The sequence below is a fragment of the Doryrhamphus excisus genome, linkage group LG7 (genome assembly GCF_037039965.1).
Source record: "Doryrhamphus excisus strain RoL-2023G ecotype Guam linkage group LG7, RoL_Dexc_Guam_v1.1, whole genome shotgun sequence".
In the NCBI taxonomy this organism is placed as follows: domain Eukaryota; kingdom Metazoa; phylum Chordata; class Actinopteri; order Syngnathiformes; family Syngnathidae; genus Doryrhamphus; species Doryrhamphus excisus.
The window spans coordinates 10,129,724-10,157,564 of record NC_136363.1 but is presented as its reverse complement, the minus strand read 5'-3'; the positions used below and the strand labels follow the sequence as shown (position 1 = coordinate 10,157,564).

The window sequence follows — 27,841 nt, the reverse complement described above, 5'->3', positions numbered from 1 at the left end:
CAACCTGCTCCAGCTGCCATTGCAATTCCTTACCGCTGCTCCATTTATGTTGTTGGGATGTTTAATGTTGTTGGATGACATCGTAGCCGATAGAACTACATCCAGGAGCTTTTGCATTATTACAACTGTAATATTTTATACACACACACACACATCTCCATTACACTGACCTTGATCAATGCCACTTTGATGTCTCACCATATTCATATGTCCATGAATATTTATGAATATATGATTGAGGAGAATTATCTCACGGCGGATTTCATTTTCTTGCCTTTTGCGACGGATTTCTTCTTACGTGTTGTAAATAACATCCATTTTCACGCTTCCTAGACGCATTTTTCTTAAAGAATGAGGCTTCTTTTGGTGCACAACAACAAACAAAGTGGCACACAAACGCCTCAAAGGAGGGAAATGTAAAGGCTGACACTCACTCTCTTTTCAACTGTAATCTTCTGTCATCACGCCCTAGATATAAAATAGAAAATAGAAATTTTATTTCATTCAATTCAATTTAAGTTTACTTCATTTCATTTCATTTCATTTTCATTCAGTTCCTGCAGCTGGCTAATAAGATGCTTTAGTTTTCATTCCTATTCTTCCATTAGCCATCATTTAACTGTGTTTTAACTCGAGCTTTGACAAGATTACGATTTTTAATCAGATTAATTGCAGTTTTCAAATTAATTATGATTAATCACCATGACTAAAATATTCAAATTTTTACTGACCACACATACACGTATAATAAAGACGTTGTTGCGATGTATGGAGTGTCCCTGAATGCATCTCGTGGGTTGATACGTACTGCACATAGTCCATGGTGTTGGAATCGCACTAAAGTTAGGTGTCACTGTGGAGAGCTACTGTATAGCAGCTTGCCATGTTGCGTATGCGTTAATTATGCGAAAGAAATCAACATAATCGGTTAGCGCACAGACCTCACAGCTAGGAGATCGGAGTTCAATTCCACCCTCGGCCATCTCTATGTGGAGTTTGCATGTTCTCCCCGTGCATGCGTGGGTTTTCTCCGGGTACTCCGGTTTCCTCCCACATTCCAAAAACATGCTAGGTTAATTGGCGACTCCAAATTGTCCATAGGTATGAATGTGAGTGTGAATGGTTGTTTGTCTATATGTGCCCTGTGATTGGCTGGAAACCAGTCCAGGGTGTACCTCTCGCCTCCCACCCCAAAGTCAGCTGGGATAGGCTCCAGCACCTTCGCGACCTTCGTGAGGAAAAGCGGTAGAAAATGAATGAATGAATGAAATTGACATAATCAATGAAGTCAATTAGTCACCGCCGTTAACATGCTATTTTAGCCAGCCCTTGTTTTGCCATGAAGCCAGTCAGTCAATACGCCGGAACGAATTAAACAAGGCAACATATAAATCTAACAACTTGCCACCTGAACACATTTTGCTTTGACAGATTTGATAAGTTGAAGCGCTGATGGGCTGTTTAGAGCTCCAACAGCCCACCGGGGGGGAAGACAAATTCAATTTGTTCTATTAGGCAGCCAGCGATGGCAAAAGTCATTGGTCTGAATTGAAGTGTTTGAGCTGCAGAGCGTCACCTTTTGACTTTGGTACAGGTGGTGGCACGGCCCTTTTCAAACAGCCATTGAGGAGTGTTGTGTGTGGAGGATATTACATACCTTTGCTGGGAGTGCAATGTGGGAAAATGATTGCTGGTGGCAAACACCTATCATTCTATGCCTGTCTGGAATCGTACATTATAATATTTTCTCTTAACATTTTTGTTGATGCTTGTTTTGGAACCTAAGATGACAAAAAAACAAGCGTAGAAAAATAATTATTTCTGCCCAACTGTCGAGAAAGCTTGTCTCTGTTAGGAGTGCTTATCAACACAAAATAGTGTAAATAAAATTAAAATAAATACATATTTAAAAATACACAATGTATTATTATTTTTTTAAGGATGTTCGATATGGGCTTTTTTTTTTTTGCCAAAAAATTATATTCCATCTCTGTGTGGAGTTTGCATGTTCTCCCCGTGCATGCGTGGGTTTTCTCCGGGTACTCCGGTTTCCTCCCACATTCCAAAAACATGCTAGGTTAATCGGCGACTCCAAATTGTCCATAGGTATGAATGTGAGTGTGAATGGTTGTTTGTCTATATGTGCCCTGTGATTGGCTGGCCACCAGTCCAGGGTGTACCCTGCCTCTCGCACCAAGACAGCTGGGATAGGCTCCAGCATCCCCTGCGCCCTCGGGAGGAAAATAAATGAATGAATGAAAATAATATTCCGATACTGATATGTGTAACATGACATATCACCTGTGGTGGAATGAACGTGTGTTGTATACAGTATTTTTACTTATACTCCAGAGCGACTTATAAATGAAAAAACTGTTTAATTTCTATTCATGTTTATTTTTTGTGTAGCTGAATAAGCATTGTGTTAGCATATCTTACACCTATTCTGCCTGTTCTCTATTCTTTTATAGTTTATTTATTTATTGTTTGTTAATTGTTTATTGTTAGAACTTGCCTTCCAAGAGGATGTAATGTCTGTTTTGGTCAAGTAGTTAAAATAAATTACCTGCAAAAAATTTGACTTATACTCCAGTGCGACTTATGTATGTTTTTTTTTTTTTACTTAATTATGCATTTTTGGCCTTGTGCGACTTACACTCTGGCGCGACTTATAGTCCAGAAAATATGGTATTTACATTAAAAAATTGTATATTTACAAATGTAGAAATACATATTTTAATGGTTTAAATATTAGTTTGTATTTAAAGCACATTTTGATGCATTTTGCCAGAGTCAATACTATTTAAAAATATCCTAAATATGTTTTGGCTTATCTTTTGTGTTTATTGAAGTATTACATTTGGTACTGTACATACAGTATGTTGATAACACTGGTTCTTCATTTCAACTGCTATTTGTCAAAAGATGCGAAACGCCCCCAAGACTAATGGAATGTTTACTCCTCATTTGAATAACCAGAGCTCTAATTGAAAACGAGCTAGTTGTTTTGTCGGAAGGCACTCCCGGCCCAGTTCCGAAGAAGCCCAATAAGGACTCCCACTGGTTTCTTTCCAGTTGAGAGTGTGGTGTTCCTCCCTGCCTGGAGCAGTGATTTATCCATCTCCTCTACTGTTTCCTGTCCTGCTGTCCTCAGCACAATGACTGTGCTCTGCTTCTCTCTGTAATACATTCAGCAAATGATGAAAAGATCTCAGACGCCTGCCCACAAAAACCCGCTCCCCCGCCACCACCACCCCTTTCCTTCGCCATTCTTTACCCCTGCATCTGCTTCCAGTTGCGGGTTATAAATCACACCTGCACTCCCTGCTTTTGTCTTCATCATCCACATATATTTTCTTCCCCCTTTGTTGGCACCCGAGTGGAATCACGGTTTCATGTTTTCCGACTGATATTTCCCTTTTTGTAATTTCCTAAAGCGTCCTCTTTTATTTCCCAACATCGCATCGCAATCCTCTGCCGCATTGTAATGACATCATAAGGAGTCCAGACGGGTCACATAATCCCTCATGATACCACCAAGTATTATCAAAAGCCCCAAAAGCATTAGTCACAGGAGGAGAAGATGTTTGTTGTTGATTTATTTCTTTTGGTAAAACTCATACATACAGTATTTATATGACAGATGCTATTACCACCCAAAACGTATTGAATGTGCTTTTATTCCATACAATATGTGCGGACAGTGATAAGTGGAGGACGCCAAAAACGGTGATACAGTAAACCTCGGATATATCGGATTCAATTGTTCCCACTGGTTTTGTCCGATATAAGCGAAACCCGTTATATGCGTATACCGAAAAATGTCCGTTTTACGCATATATCAGATTTATATCCGTTATAAATAGGCACTTCCTTGACTATGTTTCCAATGTACCTGGACTGGGCAATGAAAAGAGACGTAAGGTAATGAGAATTTAACTTTATTGGACTCTGAGCATAACAAATTGATAATTAAGCTAGGCCCTGTTACGCCCGTCAGGCCTACGTTATTTCCAATAGTGAGGTTAAGATCTCATTCACTGCTGTGCTAGGATTATTGACGTCACTCACTTTTATATTTGTCCTAAATCTGGAGCCAGGAGAAAGACACGATGCGGCCATCCGATATATGCGAGGGAAATTGGAACGGGACTGGACATTTTGTCCGAAATAGGCGAAATCCGTTATAAAAAATCCGATATATGCAATTAATTTTTATTGGAAATGCATTACAGAAAAATTGGTTCTTTTTTATCTGTCCGTTGTGAACGAATTTCCGATATATCCGAGTCCAAAGCGAAATATTTCATAGGTGCTACTTTGTATAAAAAAAAGGTTATTATTGGCAATGCATCAATCAACAGCTTGACGCAACAACTCCACTTTGCATGAGGCCACTCAACCCACGCGTTCCATAAAGCCTTCCATATACAGTACCTTAGCGTTCACATAAATTGCTGTTATTGTAAAACCCCCATAGCACCACAGAACCAAGCGCTCGTTACTATACTGGAGTGAATGACTATCAAAGCCTCCCAATAAGCTGCGTGAACAAAAGGCAGGAGAAGAATGGCGGAGGTGAAGTGGCGTTACCTCCTGCTAGCTAATTGATGACTTTGACGGTTAAAAGAGACGGCAGTGTAAGTCACCTGCAAAGGAAACGCACAGTAAGGCGGGAAGGCTTTGGCTGCCTTTTGTCTCACTTTAACCACCTCCAGCTGAGGGTAGAATTGGCTTTGGCCCGTGTTGATGTTCCCTTCACTTTCATGGGTCCCTGAATGCAGCACTTGCTTGGCAGTGTGATAAGCCGAGCATTTCCGTGACCTTGTCAAGATTAAAAACGTACATGCGACTGACTTTCGTGACCCAAAGTGATATTTGCTTGATTAATCTTCTGTATTGATCCCACCGGGAAGGAAAGAAAAGGTTTTACTAGCGTTAGTGAAAAGCCACGTAGAATTGACATCTCGGTGCTTTATCTCAAGCGCACATGATTGATACTCACTTTTTCCCTTTTGTCTCTCTTTCCCGTAGTTTAACTTTGTCGGAAAACTTCTGGGGCCACGCGGGAACTCGTTAAAAAGGCTACAGGAAGACACCCTCACAAAGATGTCCATTCTGGGCAAAGGGTCCATGCGAGACAAAGAAAAGGTAAGCTTTTCTAACGTTTGTGTGAACTCCTATCTTGATATCACACTTGATCTCGGAGGTTTACACTGTACTTGGTATTACTGCATAGCAGCAGTAGTACTCCAGTCCATGTAATACGAGCCACTCTGTTGATTGGTTTTAATACATCATGAGTTGTAGAAGAAGGTAAGCATGAAAAAAAAAGGATGGAAAATGATTAACTATTCACTGCTTTCATTCTTAATTCGTCCATTAAGTTCTAAAATGTCAACAACACGTAAAAAAAATGAGTGTTTACTTCAAGCCAACACTTCACATGCAATGATGATTTTCATTAAAAGCATCTTGACATTTGGAAGCTGGAGCGAGTGACGGGTAATGAATAATTGCTCAGCTAAAAATGCTATTGTGCTTTCGAATCTTGGAAATCTGCGTTTATTCCCTGGATGGACAACAATTATTTAACCATTTCTACTCCTTTTGGCTGCAAACTATTGAAATAGAGTCCACTGCACCTTTGTGGCACACTCTATTTTGCCTAAATTGCTTCACGTCGTGGTTAATCAATCAATTCATTGATTAGGGTTTTGCACAAAACCACATACTGTACACGCAGTGCACTAATTAGCGTATTCAGCCAAGTATAAGACAACCCTGAATATTTATGTATGTATTTATGTGTGCGTGAGTGACAGGAGGAAAAGCTCTGACTCACTTGGGGCTTGAAGGCGTTTGGTGATACGGAGTTTGTATAACGCTCCACACCCCCAATACCTTTTGTCCCGGACTATTTTTTTATGGGGAAAAAATACAGTTTTAAGTTCAGATTAATTTCAAGTTCACTACAATATAATATACTGAAATAGCTCACTGTATATACTATAGTATGGAAGTCTTGTCTTGGTATTGTATTGTATTGCAATTTGCAGGATTACAGTATAGTATATGGCTATGGTTATACATTAATAATAGAGATACATTTGAATGTAAAATGGTGCTCATGATACGGTAGGTACCTGCTATCCGCGGGGATGGAATCTGTGTCGCTGTTTATACGATAAAATATAAACTTATGTTCACACTACTGCAGGTTTTGAGGCTGTATTATAAGGATGTTGACTGTAGAAGATACACTACCGCTCAAAAGTTTTTTTGCTTTCCAAAGAAAAAAAATGTTCCTGAATTTCACAAACAATTTTTTCCATTTCACAAACAACTAAAATGAATCAGATGATTTTCAAAGAAGGATGTACATTTTTGCATAGAGGCCGACTATCAACAACTGTCAGTCCTCTGCATCAATCTCCTGGAATGGCTGCTAATCCAAGTTCGTCATTTTATAAGGCTAATAGATTATTAGAAAACCTGTCTAAAAATCTAAACTAAAATCTCTTACCATGCTGTTAACTACTCCCTTCAGTGAGCAGCACAAACTGGGTCTAACAAGGACAGAAAAACAATGCACAACTGTGTAAGACAAATATCTGACAGTGTGTAGTTTAAGACAACCTGGCAGCTGCACTAAATAGTACCCATCAAACACCAGTGTCAGTATCAACAGTGAAGTAACGACTTCAGGATGCAGGACTTCATGGCAGGACTAGGATATCTCAGACTGACCAAAAAAATTTCCAAGTGATCCCAAACTTTTGAGTGGTAGTGTATATATACGTCGGATGTTTTGCACTAAATATGCAGGTTTGCGCTGTACTTGCAAATCTACATACCCTGAAATGTACTATTTATGTTGTTGTTTGGTAACCTTACTACTTTACGTCCTGTGCACCCCATGTGTTCCAGAAATGGCAGCACAAAGCAGCTTTAACAGTCTACAGTGTCATGAATTATGGGTTTTTGCTCCATATTTTATGCCATGGTTTCAAAAAGACAAACAAAAGGTACTCCCTGACAATTACAGCACCAACTCCTGTTATCAGTCACACCGAGCTCACTATAAGCTCAGCAGGATCATAATTAATATTTTTTTGGCTCTTATGTGGGGAATGAGACAGTGTGAACGTCCCAGGGATCAAAATGGATGAGTTAATTACTGCGCTAACAAGCGAGGTGGGGGGAGTGGGGGAGAGGGAGTGCAACCCAGATGCCTCTACATCATCGCACTCTGACAGCGGCAGGACAGGCTGAGGTGCCGTAACGAGGCAAGAAGACCGAGATTCCCGACAGCTCCCTTTCAACCTTTCTGCGCTCACATTATTGTCAACACAAGAGCGGCAAATATTAGAGCAATTATCCCCGGCTCTTTGCACCGACTCAGGTTGCGTGAGGGAACATTGTACGCTTTTATCCTCCAGTATCGTCGACTGGATCCGGCGTGCAATTACATTGCCATCCTCTGCAGGGCGGAAACTTTCCGACCCGGCGTGCAATGCAGCGTGTTTCACCAACGTATACATACAATAATATAAATAGAAGCGTCTGTGGGAACAAAGCGGCTTTATTTTTACTCCTCTGGAAAGAGGCTTTAGGTGTTTTGCCTCTGCAGTCGCTTGGCATCACACTGAAAACTACAGTGACAGAAGAAGATAGGAGTATCTCAATCCGTGCACTTTTAGACTTAGCATTTTGCAGATGTGGCCAATCCAGTCGACTTGGACTCAACTTGACAACATGTTGCAACTTTACCTGGGCTTTCACATTAACTCATTTGCTGCCAAAGATGTGTTTATACATCTTTTAGGTCAGGGGCGGGCAAATATTTTAACTCGTGGGCAGCATTGAGTTATCATAATTGTCAGGGGGCCAGAACATATATTTAACACACAAACACCATTTTATGCAAAGAATTTTCCTTGAATTATTTGTCTAATTTTTAATTTTAAGTGTTCTACTACAGTAAACCTCGGATATATCAGATTCAATTGTTCCCACTGGTTTTGTCCGATATAAGCGATATCCGTTATATGCGTATACCGGAAAATATCCGTTTTACACATATATCGGATTTATATCCGGTATATGCGTAAATCGGATTTTATCCGTTATAAAAAGGCACTTCCTTGACTATGTTTCCAATGTACCTGGACTGGGCAATGAAAAGAGACGCAAGGTAATGAGAATTTAACTTTATTGGACTCTGAGCATAACAAATTGATAATTAAGCTAGGCCCTGTTACGCCCGTCAGGCCTACGTTATTTCCAATAGTGAGGTTAAGATCTCATTCACTGCTGTGCTAGTATTATTGACGTCACTCACTTTTATATTTGTCCTAAATCTGGAGCCAGGAGAAAGACACGATGCGGTCATCCGATATATGCGAGGGAAATTGGAACGGGACTGGAGATTTGGTCCGAAATAGGCGAAATCCATTATAAAGAATCCGATATATGCAATGAATTTTTTTTGGAAATGCATTAGAAAAATTGGTTCTTTTTTATCTGTCCGTTGTGAGCGGATTTCCGATATATCCGAGTCCGATATATCCGAGGTTTACTGTATCAGCTGTATGTTCTCGTGTCCCTTTTTTCAGGAGCACTTTACTAAAGAAGACATCCGACTTGCAAGTCATGTTGCCAGTTTGTATGTTAAAAGTTGAAATACTTAGAAAGCAACCGGCGGGCCGAATTCAAACGCTTGGTGGGCCGCATGTGGCCCCCCAGCCGTAGTTTGCCTATCCCTGTTTTAGGTAATGGTAATGGTTTTATTTCATTTGAACATGCATCAAATTACAATTGAGTGCATCCCATAATCAGTTCCCAGTTCCACATGTCCAAAAGGAGTAGGAAGAAGCAAAGCTTATTAAATCCTACCCCTCCATCTGGTACTTTTACAATCAGTAACTATTATAACTTTCAGTAACTATCAGTAACTTTTTTTTTTGGTCACATACGGAAGTACAAGGTGATATGAGCATCCAATGACATAATGGGTACCATAGTAACCGTCAATATAGTGATATATATATATAGCATATATATATAGCATATATATATAGCATATATATAGCATATAGCCACTCTATCAGCCACAGATCCTCCTGTCCCGCCTCAAGACACCGACTCTGCTCTGTCCTGGCTCCAGTCATACCTCACCAATCGTCAACAGTTCGTGCACATCAATAGCTGCTCCTCCTCCATAGCCCCTTTACGTCAAGGTGTTCCCCAAGGTTCGGTGTTTGGTCCTCTCCTCTTCATCCTCTACATCCTCACACTTGGCAATATCATCCGTCGTCATGGCCTCAATTTCCACAGCTACGGCGATGATATTCAGCTTTACATCTCCACCACCTCCATCAAGTCCAGTATCTACTCCACCCTCACCAACTGCTTAACTGACATCAAAACCTGGATGGAACTCAATTTCCTCAAACTTAACAAACTTAAGTTTGGGATCACTTGCAAATGTCTTTGTTTTCCAAAGAAAAACAAAATTTCCTGCATTTGACAAACATTTTTTTCCATTTCACAAACAATTAAAATTAATCAGATGATTTTCGACTCGCGCAGGTCTCACAGCTAGGAGACCAGGGTTCAATTCCACCCTCGGCCATCTCTGTGTGGAGTTTGCATGTTCTCCCCGTGCATGCGTGGGTTTTCTCCGGGTACTCCGGTTTCCTCCCACATTCCAAAAACATGCTAGGTTAATTGGCCACTCCAAATTTTCCATAGGTATGAATGAGAGTGTGAATGTTTGTGAATGTTTAATTTAATTAAATCATCACTAGTTGATATCATCATATCAATATATATATGAATATTTCCACGGACATGACTCACCTAAGTCGACATTCTCCTGATATGTTGTCTTATACTCCAGAATGACTTTCACAACTGATGCCACACATATTGTACATGCTTACGTATTACATCACTGAATCTAATCTGGCACAGTGTGGATGCAATTTTTTTTTCCCACCCCAGCAGGTCTTACTTGAGACTTGCAGGACACTGAATCGGTCATCCCTCGATCACGGCCATTTTATAGCAGAAAGGGTGGGACTAAGTGGTTATTGTGATGATCATTTCTGACAGTCATGCATTTGGGACGGCACGGCGCTGTCAAAATCCCCACCTTCATGAACAAAGTAGGCAGAGTACATCTTGAAGTGTCCTGACGGAAGTATTCCATTTGAGACTCAACCACAGTCTCTCTCTCTCTCTCTCACCATAAAAAAAAACAAAACAAAAGCCACTTGGAGCCGCGCGGGGCTGTCGGCCTTAAATCGCACAGCCGGTGTGCGCAGACAGGAGCGGGTGCTCGGGTCAGCACATCTCCGTGACTGATCTCTTCAGGGCCGTCTGAGACTATTGATCACGGTAATCAAAAAGAATGCGCTGTATGATAACAAGAATCATTGCGGCCGACAAATCACAGACACAGACGAGCCCAGTCGATTTATACGCCGCTAACAAAGTCTGCAATCAATCCCGCTCCTTCTGAGTCATTTAGACTCCCACATCGTCTTTGATAAACAGGCGGAAATTCATGCTTTTTAATCCTAATGAATGCTTTATTGGAATCTTTTCTCATCCTTTGACAGTTCATAGCATAACATCATTCAGCTCTGCAGTGTGTTGTGTCTGTCTAAGCCAGGGGTCTCAAACTCAATTTACCTGGGGGCCACCGGAGCTAGGTTTTGGGTGAAGCCGGGCCGCATCAGGTTTTCAAAAATAACCCAAAACGCATTTATTAAAAACTGTAGAAAAAAAAATCAATAAAAAAATCTTCAATGCTTTTGCTTCTGCTATACCCTACACTTTTTCAGTACTTTGGTTCCGGTTTTCCACACCAAAATATCTGATAAAACATTCCACTGTTCTCAAATATCTTAATTTTTAGTTTTCTATGCACAAAATAAGATAAAACATAAATAAATTAAGAATAAAGACAATAACTCAATCAATCAGTAATAAAAAAGTAAAATAATAATAAAACAGCAAATAAGAAAAACGTAAGAAACCACATACAGTTGGTAGAGAAATTATTTTTTTCAGATTCAAATGTACAGTATTAACAGTTATTTAACCTTTAACATGAACATTAATGAAACTTAATCTGACCCAATTAGCAAGTTAGCATCGTACTCAGTTCCATCTGGAAGCAGCGCCGTAACTTTAACAACATGTTTGATGAGATGCTTTATCTTGACGTGTATTTTCCCTTTTATTCCAAATCATTTCCTGCATTTATTTGTACCCAGCGTCGTAAGCCTTTAGCTTCATTGCTAATCCAAAGCAAAACAGGGCGGGGTAACAGGGTAGGGTAACAGGGTAGGGTAACAGTAACAGTAATTGTGTCCGGTGTGCACACAGCTTTAAGCTGTCATTTCAACATTAAACTTTGGTATCAAGGTGGGGCCTCAAACTAGCGTCTCGCGGGATGCATTTGGCCTGCGGGCCGCGAGTTTGAAACCCCTGGTCTAAACAGTACCTCAGCAGGTTCAGGGTTTGAATCCTGGACCTCTGTGTGGACTTTGCATGGTCTCCCAGATCACAACAGTACATTGTTGGTTAATACATTACATGCTGAAGCAATGAAGTTCACTGCTTAGGTCCAACCAGCAGAGGCACTGTTGAGTCAGCCTCAACTAGGATTGGGAAGTGATGCAAATGTCCTCTTTTTTTATTGTTTTTCATTGGGATATTAAATATGGGCATTTTGCTGCATGTGACTATCACTGGCTGCCATGTGAGCAGTTTTTTTTTTTAAGTCTCATCTTGCACGACGGCGGTTCGATTTCCCAAGTTCTTGCGACTTTAGGGGGTACATTTTTTTTTCCCTCCCTTGGTTACACTCCAGAATTTAACAAGCTTTTGCCCTCAGGTTCGGCTCTCAAGCATACTTTAAATATATTAAAATTATATGGCATATTTCAGTAAAGGTCCTGTGTCATTTGAGTATCTCGTTACCAGTGTCCTGGTTTTCAGTAATCAAAATATGGTCACCCTATCTAAATTGGAGTTCCGATTAAAAGGTCCCCTATTATGCAAAAGTGACTTTTTAATGATGTTCTATCAGTAATGTGTCCCCAGAGCGTCTTTATGAGCACCAATCATCTTCTCCCCTCATTTGGAGAGAAGAGGCGCTCAAACGCTTGCTTCCAGAGTTGTCATGACGGCATGGAGAAAAAACCTCGACACAATACCGCCTTCCATGTAAACATCCAGCACTTCTCTACACATCCTAAATTAACAGCAACAGCAGTGTAAGCTAGTATGATGTTGATTGTGTCCATTGCATTTCACACACACACACTCACATAGCACAATAAGATTGGTGCAACATGTTGGGGCCATAAAACATGTTACTTCCTGTCCTCCACACATCTGTCCACCCCCCCCCCCCCCCGCCATTTTAAACATCATCATCTCTAGTTGCCATGGCAATGAGGTGTGCAGCATCCAAGCCACCTTCCCAGTAAATGGCCGATACAGCATACCAGGCATGATTCTTCACCTGATGCTCAGCTGGCAGCCTGATATGATGCAGCCCATATTTCACCCAAGTGTCCAGCTTCAGTATTTCATGTGGTCGGCATGGCTTTTGCGTGTTGTTATTCTGTTCCTGGAAGCCCCTGTCTGCAGAAGCTCCAGCGTCCGTCCGCACTGTGTGTTTTCTAAGCAGCTTTGTTTGTTAGGAAAAAAAAAGACAGAGGAAGATGCTGCCAGTAGATATGAGAAACAGACAGCTGTAATCTCTCGCCTTGGGCTGCTGAGCTGGATCATGGATGCCTCTTATCAGCAACGGTAGAGGGGGGGCTCCAAGGCTGGGAACTGCTATTGTATCGTATACAAAGCATGCATTTTGACTGAGATATCACACAGGAGGAGGCCAACGTCTCGTCCAGGAATATAACCATACATGTAAGACAGTATCCACAAAGCCAGCCAATCGGTTGCTATGTCCCAACTGCATTTTGCTTGATGTCGGCCATGTTCTTCAACTGACCTTGCTCAAATTTCAACACGCATGTGCTTGATTGTCCCTTAAAGATGCGCACCAAATTCAGTGGTGAATTTACAGAAGGTGTTTTGCAGCTGTAAGAAATGTCATCTTTGCGGTTTAATAACAACACCGCAGTGTGGTGTGTTTGTTCAAATAACAGTAGAGGTGCGTGTTTGGACAAAATTCGGCCCTTGTGTGTGTCGAGGTTCAGGAGTAGAAGCTTGCACAAACAAAGTCCCTAAATGGCTCGTGGTGTCGTTACACAGACTGGCTATGATTGTTTTATTCAATGCAAATATACCAACACATGAAAGCACAGCCAAGCACATTCCTAACACTTTCTTATACATACTCGACACCGGTGGCTCGGCTTGAAAAAGCCCAGATTTATGGGGGGGAAATTAGCATATGATTAACATACCACAGGCACTCTTAAAAGAAGGTTATTTATAATTAGATGACATCAGAGACACTGGCTCGCATGGTGCAGGGAGGGGAGTAAAGGAACTATTGGAAAGCCCCGGAGAAGACTCTTAGTGATTTTTTTTTCCGTGTGTGGAAAAAAGCAGAAACTGGGACACGGAACCTGTTGTTTCTTTGTATGATGTTATCAGAGACATTTGGGGCTTTTGCTGTCCTATTTCCCGCCATCAACATTATGCCGGCCTGCTTCTGTCGGGGCCTGAGTGGCCGCTGTTTGCATGCCATCATTTCCCCGTCGCAATCTCGAGCGAGGTGCATCTGCTCCACTTGCGGGTTAAAAACAAACAAACCCGAGCGCTTTTTTTTTTTTTACGTTTAAACAACACTTTTAAAAACTTCAGCATGTAACACATGATGAGAAATTGGAGCGCCACCAAAGAAGTTGTGGAAGGATTACTGCTTGTGTAATTCATCCCCTGAAAACATCTTTATTCTCAAGCTTGTAAAGTAGGATGGAAGTAAAGACGCCATGTAATATATAACTGGAATGCGCCATATGTTCCGCACAGACTTGAATGCTACGCTGTCTGAACTGACAAGCGTAGAGGACAAGCGATCGGCACTGATTGTTTTTAGATCCTGCAGCGTTTATCACTTTCTTCAATACAAGAAGATCATTTTTACCACAGTACATTTGTTAGCTACACTATAGCTCAAAAGTTTGGGATGACTTGGAAATATTTTTGGCCAGTGTGAGAGACACTGTTGATACTGACCCTGGTGTTTGACGGGTACTATTTAGTGCAGCTGCCAGGTTGTCTTAAACTACACACTCTCACATATTTGTCTTCTTGGACAGTTGTGCATCGTTTTTCTTTCCTTGTTAGACCCAGTTTGTGCTGCTCACTGAAGGGAGTAGTTAACAGCATGGTAAGAGATTTTAGTTTAGATTTTTAGATGGGTTTCTAATAATCTATTAGCCTTATAAAATGATGAACTTGGATTAGCAGCCATACCAGGAGATTGATGCAGAGGTTCAGGCTGTTGTTGATAGTAGGCCTCTATGTAAAAATGTAGATCATTCTTTGAAAATTCCTTCATTCATTCATTTTCTACTGCTTTTTCCTCACAAGGGTCGCGGGGGTGCTGGAGCCTATCCCAGCTGTCTTGGGGCGAGGTGTATGGGGGGTACACCCTGGACTGGTGGCCAGCCAATCACAGGGCACATATAGACAAACAACCATTCACACTCACATTCATACCTATGGACAATTTGGAGTGGCCAATTAACCTAGCATGTTTTTGGAATGTGGGAGGAAACGGGAGTACCCGGAGAAAACCCACGCATGCACGGAGAAAACATGCCAACTCCACACAGAGATGGCTGAGGGTGGACTTGAACCCTGGTCTCCTAGCAGCTAACCACTCATCCGCCGAGTCAAAAATCATCTGATTAATTTTAATTGTTTGTGAAATGGAAAATTTGTTTTTCTTTGGGAAACAAGGAAATTTGCAAGTGATCCCAAACTTTTGAGCGGTAGTGTATGTGGAGAATGTTTGCATTGTGCTTAATACAGTACACAGTGGCACCTTGCCCACCGTGTTTTTTGGCTAACAACCAAAATTGTCCAGTTAGCGTAGAATCGTCCCGCTTGTAAAATTATAAAAACATGTTATTTCTCAGAGTCTGACCTTTTAAAGTTAAATGCTCCTTCTTCTTAAAGTTTATTGTATTGCAAAAAATGAAAACATGGAACTGAAGGCAGCAAGCAAGAAGGTAGAAAATCTTGATAACAATGATTCCGTATCAGAAAGCAGCCTAGGAATGCTACAAATGAGTCATACCACAAGACTTTTCAAGCATTTAATGTGATTACACTCGGCGTCGCAGTAATTACATTAATTAGGACACTTCATATTGATTAGTCACAATATAAACAGCTTGTGCTCTTTGTCTACATGAAGGTTTTCTAACGAGTTTCAGGCCTCGTCATGACAAGAAGTTCATGCAAATTAAAAATGCAGGTTGATTTCTTGGGTTTGTGTGCAGTAATGTTGTTTGGAATTTGTTCCCGAGTCTGCAGCAATTACGTGATTGCAGCATTTTCTTGTTCAATTTGTTTCATGGTGTCTTTTTGTTGTTGCTGCCCATTTTTTGCTGTCAGAAAGATTCATCATGGCTCCTGACCCCCAGTTTGGGAAATCCTGCACTAAAAAAAGCATCTTTCTGTTCTTCTCTGTCAAATCTGACAGGGAGAACTGATGTAATGTTGCCAAATCTTTGCCCCGATAGGAGGAGGAGCTACGGCAGAGCGGCGAGGCCAAGTATCACCACCTGAACGAGGACCTCCATGTCCTCATTGAGGTGTTCGCCCCGCCAGCTGAGGCCTACGCCAGGATGGGTCACGCTTTGGAGGAGATCAAGAAGTTTCTCATACCAGTATGAAACACACACACACACACACACGCATTAGGGAGGGAATCTCACTCCCCAATCCTGCATGGAGCTTATTTACTCCCCCCCCCCCCCCATTTATTATAGATGATCTCTGCAATGCTCTCAGCAATACTGATTTACATCTCATTAATTATCAGCGCAACCACTGTTGTTGCCATGGAAGGCATGAACATATTACAACATGCAAACACTAGTTACACTTTTGTGAATGAGGACATTATTATTGGTGTGCAATGACGTACGTATTTACATGTAAAGACAAATGGAGGTCCGGATATTCATCCATATTTTTTTTTTTTTTTTTTACAGTCTTAGCGGTCACAGCAGCACTGTAAAGTACATTCATTAGATATTCCCTAGGCTGTAGCCCTAGAGATGAAGTCTGTAATTTAATACAGTGTAATTGAAAGGCAGTCTATTGTTGTGTGTATGTGTATTAACATGCTTCATATGTGTGTGTGTGTGTGTGTAGGATTATAATGATGAGATCAGACAGGCCCAGCTGCAGGAGCTCACATATCTGAATGGAGGCTCGGAGGATGCCAAGGTGCCATCGGTGAGGGGAAAGTCAGCCGCCCGTGGGAGAGGGACACCAGTTCCAGGACCCCCCAGGTAAACCACTTGCAAATATTGTCTCGTTTTGCAGGAAATGCATATTTAGATCTGATATCCATCATAAATCATCTTGTTATTTTGTTAAGTTAGATACATCGCATGATAGAATTTAACTTGAACATGTTTTGGTTTGGGGGCTGCACGGCGGACGAGTGGTTAGCGCGCAGACCTCACAGTAGGAGACCTGAGTCAATTCCACCCTCGGCCATCTCTGTGGAGTTTGCATGTTTTCCCCGTGCATGCGTGGGTTTTCTCCGGGTACTGGTAAATGGGCCACAGGTTGCCCACCATTCCATGAAGTAATACAATGGCTATTTTCTTAATTCACCATCAAATATCAATTCAGTTATTATTAATTACATTTACAATTTACAATTACATTACATAAACATGTTTTTTAAATTATATATTATTTTCTTTTGCATGTTATGTTGGTTTTAGATGTTATAAAAAAGATGTTACTGTCTTAATATTAGATGGTAGAAAATTTTTTTCTATGTATTTTTGTTTTATGTATTTATTTTTTTGCAGCATTAGTTTGAACAACTATACATTAAAAGAGATTTAATGGCAAAGTAGGGCGACGTACTGCATTAGGCCCCACCAAAGCTTTTCATATGAGATGTAAACAGCACTTCCAACAGGTTAAACCATTTTGTCCATGACTTATTTTTCATTCTTCTGATTCCCCATCTACTGCACATCCGATCCGGATATACTGTATGAACTATCTTCAAACTACTTTTACAATAAAAATATTAGCATAAAAACCTTTATATCCAAGCGATCTTCAGGGCCTGCTTTCTTCTCCGCCATCCCTCTGAGCTCACAGCGCCTTTGAGACATCATACGCTTGCAAATAAATAAACAAATAAAAATACTTGAGGCCAGTGAGAGAATTTAGTGCTTCCAAGAGAAACTGTTGGTTCATCGTGCGTCGGAAAGGAAGGTTGTTTGCACGGAATATAATTGACTGTGTAGAAGATAGAGGAACAGTGCACTTTTCCACACCAAGATGGAGAGTTTACAAAGCTTTCCTCTTGCTTTGACTTGAGAGAAAATGGATCACAAACCTGAATCCTCAGCAAAAGACTGGCCCCGACCTTAATCTTCAACCTCCTGTGCTGTCATTTCTATGGAGTAAACATTCAACACTGTTTCCGATGGTGGAAGAATGTGTGGTTTCACCTGTGTGCTGCACATGCAGAACTGAAAATATAGAAGGGAATGACCTGCAGAGCCACCTTTTGTGGGCTTCTGCTGCCGCTTCAGATCATTTGACTGCCCCCAAAGTGCAAAAACAAGCTTTTAGCAAACCACAAGGTCAGGTTGGCTTTGATTTCAGACACAAGCGTGCAACTGAATGTATCCATTCAATGAACTGCAACATTTTACTGTACTGCTTTATGGTATTTTCAATGTAAAAAAGATGCTGAAAAAGTTCAATAATTACGTAAAATTACTCTATTCAAATAATAATAATATAGCTGCATCCTTCCAGTAATGCAAATACATATGTAATGCAAACCCGAGAGCAACACAATGTATTTTTTGTGTCAGGACTCGAGGCGGAGTCCCTCCACTGCATGCGGCCGTGCCCAGAGGAGCAGCCCCCAGAGGAGCTCCGCCCAGCCGCACAGCGTCCACCAGGGGGAGGGGGGTGCAGAGAGCCAGAGCAGCCCCTCCGGCAGCTGGATACCGAGCTGCTCCTCCCATAGTCCAGGACACCTATGATGAATATGTAAGTACGCGTAGCTGCATTGTGTTTTTAATTTCATTTTAAACACATTAACGCCACACTGGCTTGCTATGATTCGTCCACATGCTTATCACCTTATTTAAATAACCTTGGATGTCTAGGGCGGCATGGCGGTCGAGTGGTTAGTGCGCAGACCTCACAGCTAGGAGACCAGGGTTCAATTCCACCCTCGGCCATCTCTGTGTGGAGTTTGCATATTCTCCCCGTGCATGCGTGGGTTTTCTCCGGGTACTCCGGTTTCCTCCCACATTCCAAAAACATGCTAGGTTGATTGGCGAGTCCAAATTGTCCATAGGTATGAATGTGAGTGTGAATGGTTGTTTGTCTATATGTGCCCTGTGATTGGCTGGCGACCAGTCCAGGGTGTACCCCGCCTCTCGGCCGAAGACAGCTGAGATAGGCTCCAGCACCCCCCGCGACCCTTGTGAGGAAAAAGCGGTAGAAAATGAATGAATGGATGTCTAGGCATGTGAGTCTGACCTTCATTGTCTCTGTCCCACCCCTTGAATAACCTGTATTATTTTTGGTCTCATCATTCGCAAAGAACCAGTCTCGTTTTTTGTGTATTTTGGAATCAACAGCAGTCTCGAATTAGCACAGGGTCAAAAAAATTGGCACTAACTGCCGTGGCTGTAGGCAACTCCTAATGTTTTTTTTAAATAACTCCACAGGATGGCATTTGAAGTATAATCAGTGGTGGACATCCAGCAGCTTTGCGGAGTAATCTACCACTCTAAGTAGTAGATGAAGGAGGGGAGGTTGCTCGTCTTGGGATATTACCCCATCCGCCAGTACCTAAGCACATGTGACGGGTTTATTCAGAGGTTGCGATTCAAATGTGTGGAGGTCGTAGCGAATGACTCCTGGACCAGCTGTTTCCCATCATTGTCGCAGTTGTAAACTACATCCCCCCGACGCCTGCACCTGTGTAACTGGTTCAGGCTCGGGGAAGAAAAAAAAAAAACCAAGAGCTGAGCATCTGCTGGATGATAAATCTAACAACATCACGGCAAATTAGAGGCGGAATGACTTACTCCGTGTTATCGGAATACATCACAGTCACAGGACATACGTTCCCGGTCAGGTGCTGACAACTCCTCTTTGTAGTCATCAGCGAGATGACAAAGAGATGTTTCCGCATCACGCTTGCTGTACCTTCATTTATCACTGGTTAACATTCACTCATACGCAGCACAACCTTGCGGGTTTCCTCGTGGTGATTTGTTTTCAATGAATAGATGGATGTGTGATGCACTAGTCTTAATTGTTTTCCTCAAAGGTTTGTCTTTTCCATAATGAACATATGTTGAAGCTTCTGTTTCTGCAGGGAGCCACATTATCAAATTACTTTAAATTCAATAGTTATTGTACAAAATAAAAGTCGCGCCATATGATCCTATACTTGCTGTTAATACAATTAAATTACACACAATTCTTCAGGGAATATATGTGGCATAGACACATTCAATGATAAAGTGTGTATCTTAGCAGAAATACCGTATTTTCTGGACTATATAGTATAATTCGCACAAGGCCAAAAGTGCATAATTAGGTAGAAAAAAAACATACATAAGTCGCACTTGCATATAAGTCGCATTTATTTTACTAACTACTTGACCAAAACATATTTAGGATATTTTTTTAATAGTTTTGACTCTAGCAAAATGCATCAAAATGTGTTTTAAATACAAACTAATTATATTTAAACCATTAAAATATGTATTTCTACATTTGTAAATATACAATTTTTTTAATGTAAATACCGTATTTTCTGGACTATAAGTCGCTCCAGCGTATAAGCCGCACAAGGCCAAAAATGCATAATTAAGTTAAAAAAAAACATACATAAGTCGCACTGGAGTACAAGTCGCATTTTTTGCAGGTCATTTATTTTAACTACTTGACCAAAACAGACATTACATCCTCTTGGAAGGCAAGTTCTATCAATAAAAGAATAGAGAACAGGCTGAATAGGTGTAAGATATGCTAACACAATGCTTATTCAGCTACACAAAAAATAAACATGAACAGAAAAGGTGTCCAGTGTTTATGGAACATAAACAGTTTTTTCATTTATAAGTCGCTCTGGAGTATAAGTCGCAGGAACAGCCAACCTATGAAAAAAAGTGTGACTTATAGTCCGTAAATACAGTATTGGTATACGGTATTGGTAATAATTATCGGACATCCATAATTAAAATATATATAAATATTATGAGAATTATGTAGGATAATGAGATATTTTTATGACTATAATAATAACAATAAAAATTCACTCAGGCTCACTTGTGATATTTTAAGAATTGAATGGCAGGATACGACAATGAAACTTTACAAATCATCACTGATAAGTCGAGTTTGCGTCCATGATGGAGAACTCCACGTACCTTAAGTACTCTTGAGTACAAGTCACAGGAACGGCCAACCTATGAAAAAAGTGTGACTTATAGTTCAGAAAATACGGTATATGTGTTGTTTATGTTAATGAGTAATAAGAAACGCAAGGAATGATCTATATTTCTTTTTGGGAAAGTAACTAGCACCTACTGGCAACATTTTGGTCATGACCGTCGACAGCAATCGACAATCTGATGCAGTTCAATTCCACAGAAGAGGAGACGCTATCACATCCAAACTTTCTTTCCAAGCTTTTAGTTTGTTATTCAATTCCAATACCAATTCTCACTCAGTCACACATGAGGGAAATATTGCTTCCTTTATGTCCCCCATCCCATCTGTACATGTTCAGTCCTGTTCAGAGCCTAGCAGTGTTAATTGCATCCTGTTTCCTGGTCTTGCCGTTGGGTTCTTTTGTATCTGCTTTTCGTTAAGCCCCTTGGTCATATATTTTTAACACCAGTGAAAATACAAGTGGATTCATGGACAAAGGGCTGAACGGATTGAAATCTTCTGCATTGCCTCTCCACTGCAGCAGCAAAAAGGTCACTCATTGGTCAGTGTTAGTTCTAGTCTGGAAGAAAAAAAAAAGTAGCAGTTTGATCTAAAAGGCTTCCGAGTCTAAACGAGCAGGGGAATAGTGACCAGTATGGGTGGAATTGATGGGCTGTTGGTGGCCTGTCCTGGATGGAAACGCGGCCTGGAGGAGGAGAGGCCGGGGATAGGCAGCGATATTACATTTCATCTTTCCGCTTTCTGCAGGGCTATTTCATGAAAGAATGCCCGAGCTTCCCTGGAAAGTGCATGTCAGGCTAGACGTGAATAAGCTTGTGATTCCGATAAGAAATCCAAGACATTTGTAACCACCACATAATGGGAAATAGGGACAGATTCTGACACCCGTATGATAGCTATGTTGTATTTTCTCCAATATGGCCTCCACAAGCCCCAATTAATCAAATTCCATAATTGCCATAGTTATCAGATATCATTGTGTTGCCGTAGATGGATTACCAGGATAGACATGGCATCTGTACAGCTGACATTGATAGTATGTCCTGCTTGGCCGCCATGTTTTTCAACCATTCATTCATTTTCTACAGCTTTTCCTCACGAGGGTTGCAGGGGGGTGCTGGAGCCTATCCCAGCTGTCTTTGGGAGAGAGGCGGGGTACACCCTGGACTGGTGGCCAGCCAATCACAGGGCACATATAGACAAACAACCCTTCACACTCACATTCATACCTATGGACAATTTGGATCGCCAATTAACCTAGCATGTTTTTGGAATGTGGGAGGAAATCAGAGTACCTGGAGAAAACCCACACATGCACAGGGAGAACATGCAAACTCCACACAGAATTGAACTCTGATCTCCGAGCTGTGAGGTCTGCACGCTAACCACTCGACCGCCGAGTCGAAAATCATCTGATTAATTTTAATTGTGAAATGGAAAATATTGTTTGTCAAATGCAGGAAAATTTGTTCTTTGGAAAACAAAGAAATTTGCAAGTGATGCTAAACTTTTGAGCGGTAGTGTATGTAAGGAATGTTTGCCGTGCAGCCCGTTTTTCAACCAATCTTGCTCAAATTGTACAACCACGTGTACAACACGTGTACAAAGATGTGTACCAAATTCCATGCTGACTTGGCTAAACACAGAACAGTTAAAGTGCTTGTTTTGGAGAGCCTATTGAACTGTGTGAGAAATTCGAGTCGAGCCGACCAATGGGTTTTAATAACCACGCCATTATACGATGCGTTACGTGCAGTGATTCGGGAGTAGGAAAGTTGGTTTACACAATTACACAAGTAAGGCCACAAATAAAGAAATATGGTAATTTATGCCTGGTGCAGAGAACATAGTATCGATGGCAGCCTATCTGTTCTTGTGGTATTGTGGCGCACAGTGGAGCAGCTGTGATAGCACTGTTGTAACACAACAGAACCGAGCCCTCTTTAGTGTCTTTAGTGGCCTCTGAGGCCGCCCCTTATCTTTTAACAACACGCCTCTCAGCCGTCCTCTGGCATACAAATGAAAGACTCACTCAGGGGGAGCGCTATCTGCCTCCCTTGTGCTGGCTCTGCCCGCATCCAATAACCCCCCCCCCCCTCTCTCTCCCCCCTCCCTCCCCAACAATTCACTGTCACACTAATCCTGTCTAGTGTTCGGGGGCACAGCAGTGTTGCAGGCGTGTTGCGCCATTGTGCTCGCCAAGATATTTCGAGTAAAGAAGATATCAGACATCTCAATAGCTTCACTCGCTGTATTTTGGTCGTCTTACGTTCAAACAATTTTGACACCAATAAAAGGAACCCTCTTCCGATGTGATTTATCAGTCGACCTTAGCGCTGTTCCTTGTAAAGGGATCTAATAAATAACAATAACGTTGTTAAAGGTTAATGTGGTCCTTGTAGTGCAAGGTTATGCAGTGGATGAAGCGTATCACGCCATGGCAGAACGACGCCACAACAGGGTGGGGGTGGCATCTGTAAAGCTGGAATTTACAATGGAGTTTACAAAGCTCTGATGAACGCCTCGACAACTGGAACGGAGTGGGCAAATACTTTGACTCTCGGGTTGAAATATTTGGCCATATATGGGTGGTCATCAAAGAGAATGACATACTTACTCACGATGCAACAAAACGAAAACACAACACATCCGCAGCAAGTTAACGCATCACATATCAACTACTGCCACTGCTGCACGTGTACTGTACTACAGCTAAGAGGTAAACATAAGGCATAAAGCTGGGTAGTGGGGTGGCAACACCAATACACACTACTGCTCAAAAGTTTGGGATCACTTGGGAATTTTTTTTGGCCAGTCTGAGATTTTCTTGGCTTTTTCTTGGCAGTCCTGCCATGAAGTCCAGCATCCTGAAGTCGCCGCTTCACTGTTGATACTGACCCTGGTGTTTGATGGGTACTATTTAGTGCAGCTGCCAGGTTGTCTTAAACTACACACTCTCAGATATTTGTCTACAGTTGTGCATCGTTTTTCTTTCCTTGTTAGACCCAGTTTGTGCTGCTCTCTGAAGGGAGTAGTTAACAGCATGGTAAGAGATTTTAGTTGAGATTTTTTTCATTTTGCATCAAAGCCTCACAATTCCTCTTGAGGAAATATATTCCTTGATGTGTGTGTAGTTTTGCATTGAGTAGGCTTCACCCGTGCATTGTTATGGTATTATCATATTATGTGCCATTTGGCGTTAAATGTCAAATTATATTCCAATGCATTGAAAAGGACAGCTGTTACTGTATTGTATTATGTTCTTAAGCTTTGGCCTTGTGTCGAGCATTTTCACAGGTGACAGCTGACTTTGTTATCCCCTGCATGCCTCGGCTGTATACAAGTACTAATGCAATTTTATTTGACAGCTTAGGCTTGTTTTTGCAACCCGTGCTACACGCTTTTACTTTCTGTGTCGCTGCTTTATTCAATATTCATAACAACACTTGTTTATTTCCAGCACTTGCGCTCCAAGCTGGATAATAGATATAAGTTTTAAAGAAGAATCACTTCTTGGAGTTTGGAAACAAACTGAAAAAATTGATTTTTTCTGACAAAGACTTCATATCAGTGTGACATTTCTGGCGTTTTATACTGTTTATTTCTGCAGTCTGTCTGTTAACGTCAGGAAATGCTGCTTATTTTTGAAGAAAAGATAAGGTTGCTGGATGCAAGTTGGTTTATAGAGTTCAGTTTTAGTAAGAATGGAGTCTGCCAATTTGTAGGACAATAATGGAATTTTATGTTAAGGTCATGCATGGACATGCATAAAAATGCATGGAATTTTTATTTTTATGCACAAAATAAGATGAAAAATAAACAAATCAAGAATAAAGAAAATCAATCAGTAATAAATAAATATATTAATAATAATAAAACAGCAAATAATTAAAACTTAAGAAACCACATTTAGTTGGTGGGTAGACAAATAATTTTTTTCAGATTACAATTAAAGCATCATTTGAGCCCTGTAGACATGACAAAACACGACTATAGTCACATTTATACTCTGCAGGGTCTTGAGACACATGCTAACTCGCAAACTAGAGAGCTAGCGACCTAAACGGCAGCCTTCAAGTTATTTCCTTTAAACTTAAATAGTCAAAAACTTACCACTTCCACACGGATAGGGAGGAAAACTATTAACAGTTATTTAACCTTTAACATGAACATTAATCAAACGTAATAATTTTTTCTGGGTACATGATACCATACAGCATCCATATCAAACTTGCGCGGGCCGCACTAACATTAAACTTTCATATCAAGGTGGGGGCCTCAAACTGGTGTCCTGCGGGCCACATTTGGCCCGCGGGCCGCGTGTTTGAGACCCCTGGTATAAATGGTCATCTTTTATTCAGGATCGGGTGCTTTATACTTGAAAACAGCAGGTTTGCAAACCGCATTTCCTCAAGAATGTCAGAGCTTTTCTTAACGTCACTCTCGCACACCAGTAACCTGGAGAAATGCACCATAAGTACCAATTATAATATACAGTCCCAAATTCATCTGAATGTAAGGCTTTGACTGGACGTCTTATATTCGGGGGTCTAAAGGTACAAGCAGACCAGCTGGTAGCGCCACACGACTTCTCCTCAAGCAACCAGAGGGCGGTGTGGTATTCAGGGCCATTTAATATCACACTAATATCACACCTTAGTTATCATTTGCATGGCAAATTGTTGACTATAACAAACAGCAGACTTCCAAAAGTGAAAACAAAGTCAAAAGATGATGCTCTTAGATGAAATAAATCCCTTTAAAGCAGTGATTTATAACAGCCGAGCATAAGTAAACTAGAGTGACTGGGTCATACCATTCCTCACACTAACTTCTTCCAGGAGACTTCAACATAAAAGAGTCCATTCCGTCACTTTTGCAAAATGTGCACTTGTAATCAGGAATTAGCACCTTCGTAATAAAGCGGATGTGATGAGCGTTTCTTGTGCGGCTAAATCTTACAGACGTTAATTTCATGCATGCAAATCAGCCGCAGATGGAATTAGCCGAGAAGTGCGCGAAGGGGGATAAGGGACATGTCGCCAGGGGTCGAAACCTTTTGTGGAGCATAAGTCCCCGTTTATCCCGAATTAGGACGGGTGCGGCAACGGATCGCTTTGATGTTTCTCTTGGCGCCGGCGAGGGGTGGGGGGGCGTGCCGCCGTGCGGAGGGCTGGACGAGGCACACTGCCAGAGTCCAAACAGATGTTCAATGCTCAGGCTTTGAGGTGGTGATGAGTCGTGACCGCGGCATGCGTCCTTCCTTCTTTCCTTCCTTCTTTTCTTCCCGCTGTCACCCGCTTGACGCGAGGTTCAGGCCCCGCCCGAAAGGTGGAGGGCCTCAATTGCTCCAAAACTCTACATTATTTAACTTCAATTATGTAAAACATTTTGCACAATTGGACACCTACTCAGTAAGACGCAAATAAGGAAATGAGTTGGGAAATGGGAAATGAAAGAAAGCCATAAGAAAGCCCTTTAAACTAGGGGTCTCAAACTCACGGCCCGCGGGCCGTATTTGGGTTAGAGACGCTAGTTTGAGGCCCCCACCTTGATACCAAAGTTTAAAGTTGAAATGACAGCTTAAAGCTGTGTGCACACCGGACACTAACATGATTTTGCCCCGCCCATACTGTTACCCTACCCTGTTACCCCGCCCTGTTTTGCTTTGGATTAGCAATGAAGCTAAAGGCTTATGACGCTGGGTACAAATAAATGCAGGAAATGATTTGGAATAAAAGGGAAAATACACGTCAAGATAAAGCATCTCATCAAACATGTTGTTAAAGTTACGACGCTGCTCCCAGATGGAACTGAGTACGATGCTAACTTGCTAATTGGGTCAAATTATTAAGTTTCATTAATGTTCATGTTAAAGGTTAAATAACTGTTAATACTGTACATTTGAATCTGAAAAAAATAATTTCTCTACCAACTGTATGTGGCTTCTTACGTTTTTCTTATTTGCTGTTTTATTATTATTTTACTTATTTATTACTGATTGATTGATTTATTGTCTTTATTCTTAATTTGTTTATTTTTTTATCTTATTTTGTGTATAGAAAAATAAAAATTAACATATTTGAGAACAGTGGAATGTTTTATCAGATATTTTGGTGTGGAAAACCGGAACCAAAGTACTGAAAAAGTGTAGGGTATAGCAGAAGCAAAAGCATTGAAGATAGTTTTTTTATTGATTTTTTTTCCAGTTTTTAATAAATGCGTTTTGGGTTGTTTTTTTTTGAAAACCTGATGCGGCCCGGCTTCACCCAGAACCTAGCTCCGGTGGCCCCAGGTAAATTGAGTTTGAGACCCCTGCTCTAAACACAACTAACACCCCTATAGTCACCTTTTTACTCATATTACCCAATATAGTAGACATAACAACAAACAATAAGGCATTTCAAACATAAATATAAAGACTCATTCTCAACTGTGTGGCTATAGGAGGTGCTAGGAGAATATAGTGGTTGGCGGACAGGAAGTGCTGTCGAGGTTTGGTTTTATCTTAACGGCTGCAACAGTAGCTCTTGTTAGCGGTTCCTGTTTAATCCACTTTTCAGCTGTCCTTGACATTTGGGTACCGTAAGTCACTTGCCGACTGTTGTGTTCCAGGACTATGACGACGACTACGGAACAGCGTATGACGACCAGGGATACGAGTCGTACGACAACAACTACACTAATCAAGGACAGAAGTAAGTGGTGACTTTCGAGTCATACATTTTACAACATAAATAAAAGAAGACATTTATAAACAGAGGCAAGATTATTCTCAGCCTTCCTGTTATTTATATTGGAAAGAAATATCTTGCAATCAAATTGTTGCGCAAGGATCTCAGATGTACTTCCTGTTAATGAGGCTCCTTTGTTGGAGTCGATGACTAAATTCCATTTAAACAGTCAGCTTCAGAGTATATGCTTTATTATGACTGTCAACAAAGCCCACTCTGCTTAGTTGCCGTTTTCTGAATTCATTGTAAACACTCATAGGGAGGATGTTTGTCCATTTAACAAAGGCTCCAAGACAGCTAAATGCAGAATATTGATTTCTCTGCATCCAGGGAGCGATCACTCTCTCTCCTCCAGCATCACAAGGTCAAAAGGCTTTTGGTGTAATGCTATATTTTAACCAAGCGCA

At 41.1% G+C, this 27,841-nt stretch overlaps 1 protein-coding gene across 2 annotated transcripts in view; it reads left to right on the top strand.

Annotated features, from left to right (window-relative positions):
* The window catches only part of khdrbs3 (KH domain containing, RNA binding, signal transduction associated 3), a 90,688-nt gene that overhangs the window by 45,395 nt on the left and 17,452 nt on the right, over positions 1 to 27,841 (top strand). For both annotated transcript variants that reach the window (XR_013627706.1, XM_078792069.1), the window contains exons 3-7: positions 5,035 to 5,151; positions 15,750 to 15,896; positions 16,387 to 16,526; positions 18,090 to 18,270; positions 27,316 to 27,398. Coding sequence is in view for 1 of the 2 variants with exons in the window: in XM_078792069.1 (XP_078648195.1) it covers positions 5,035 to 5,151; positions 15,750 to 15,896; positions 16,387 to 16,526; positions 18,090 to 18,270; positions 27,316 to 27,398 (668 nt within the window). In the remaining variant the exon portion in view is untranslated. The remainder of the gene's footprint in view (positions 1 to 5,034; positions 5,152 to 15,749; positions 15,897 to 16,386; positions 16,527 to 18,089; positions 18,271 to 27,315; positions 27,399 to 27,841) is intronic.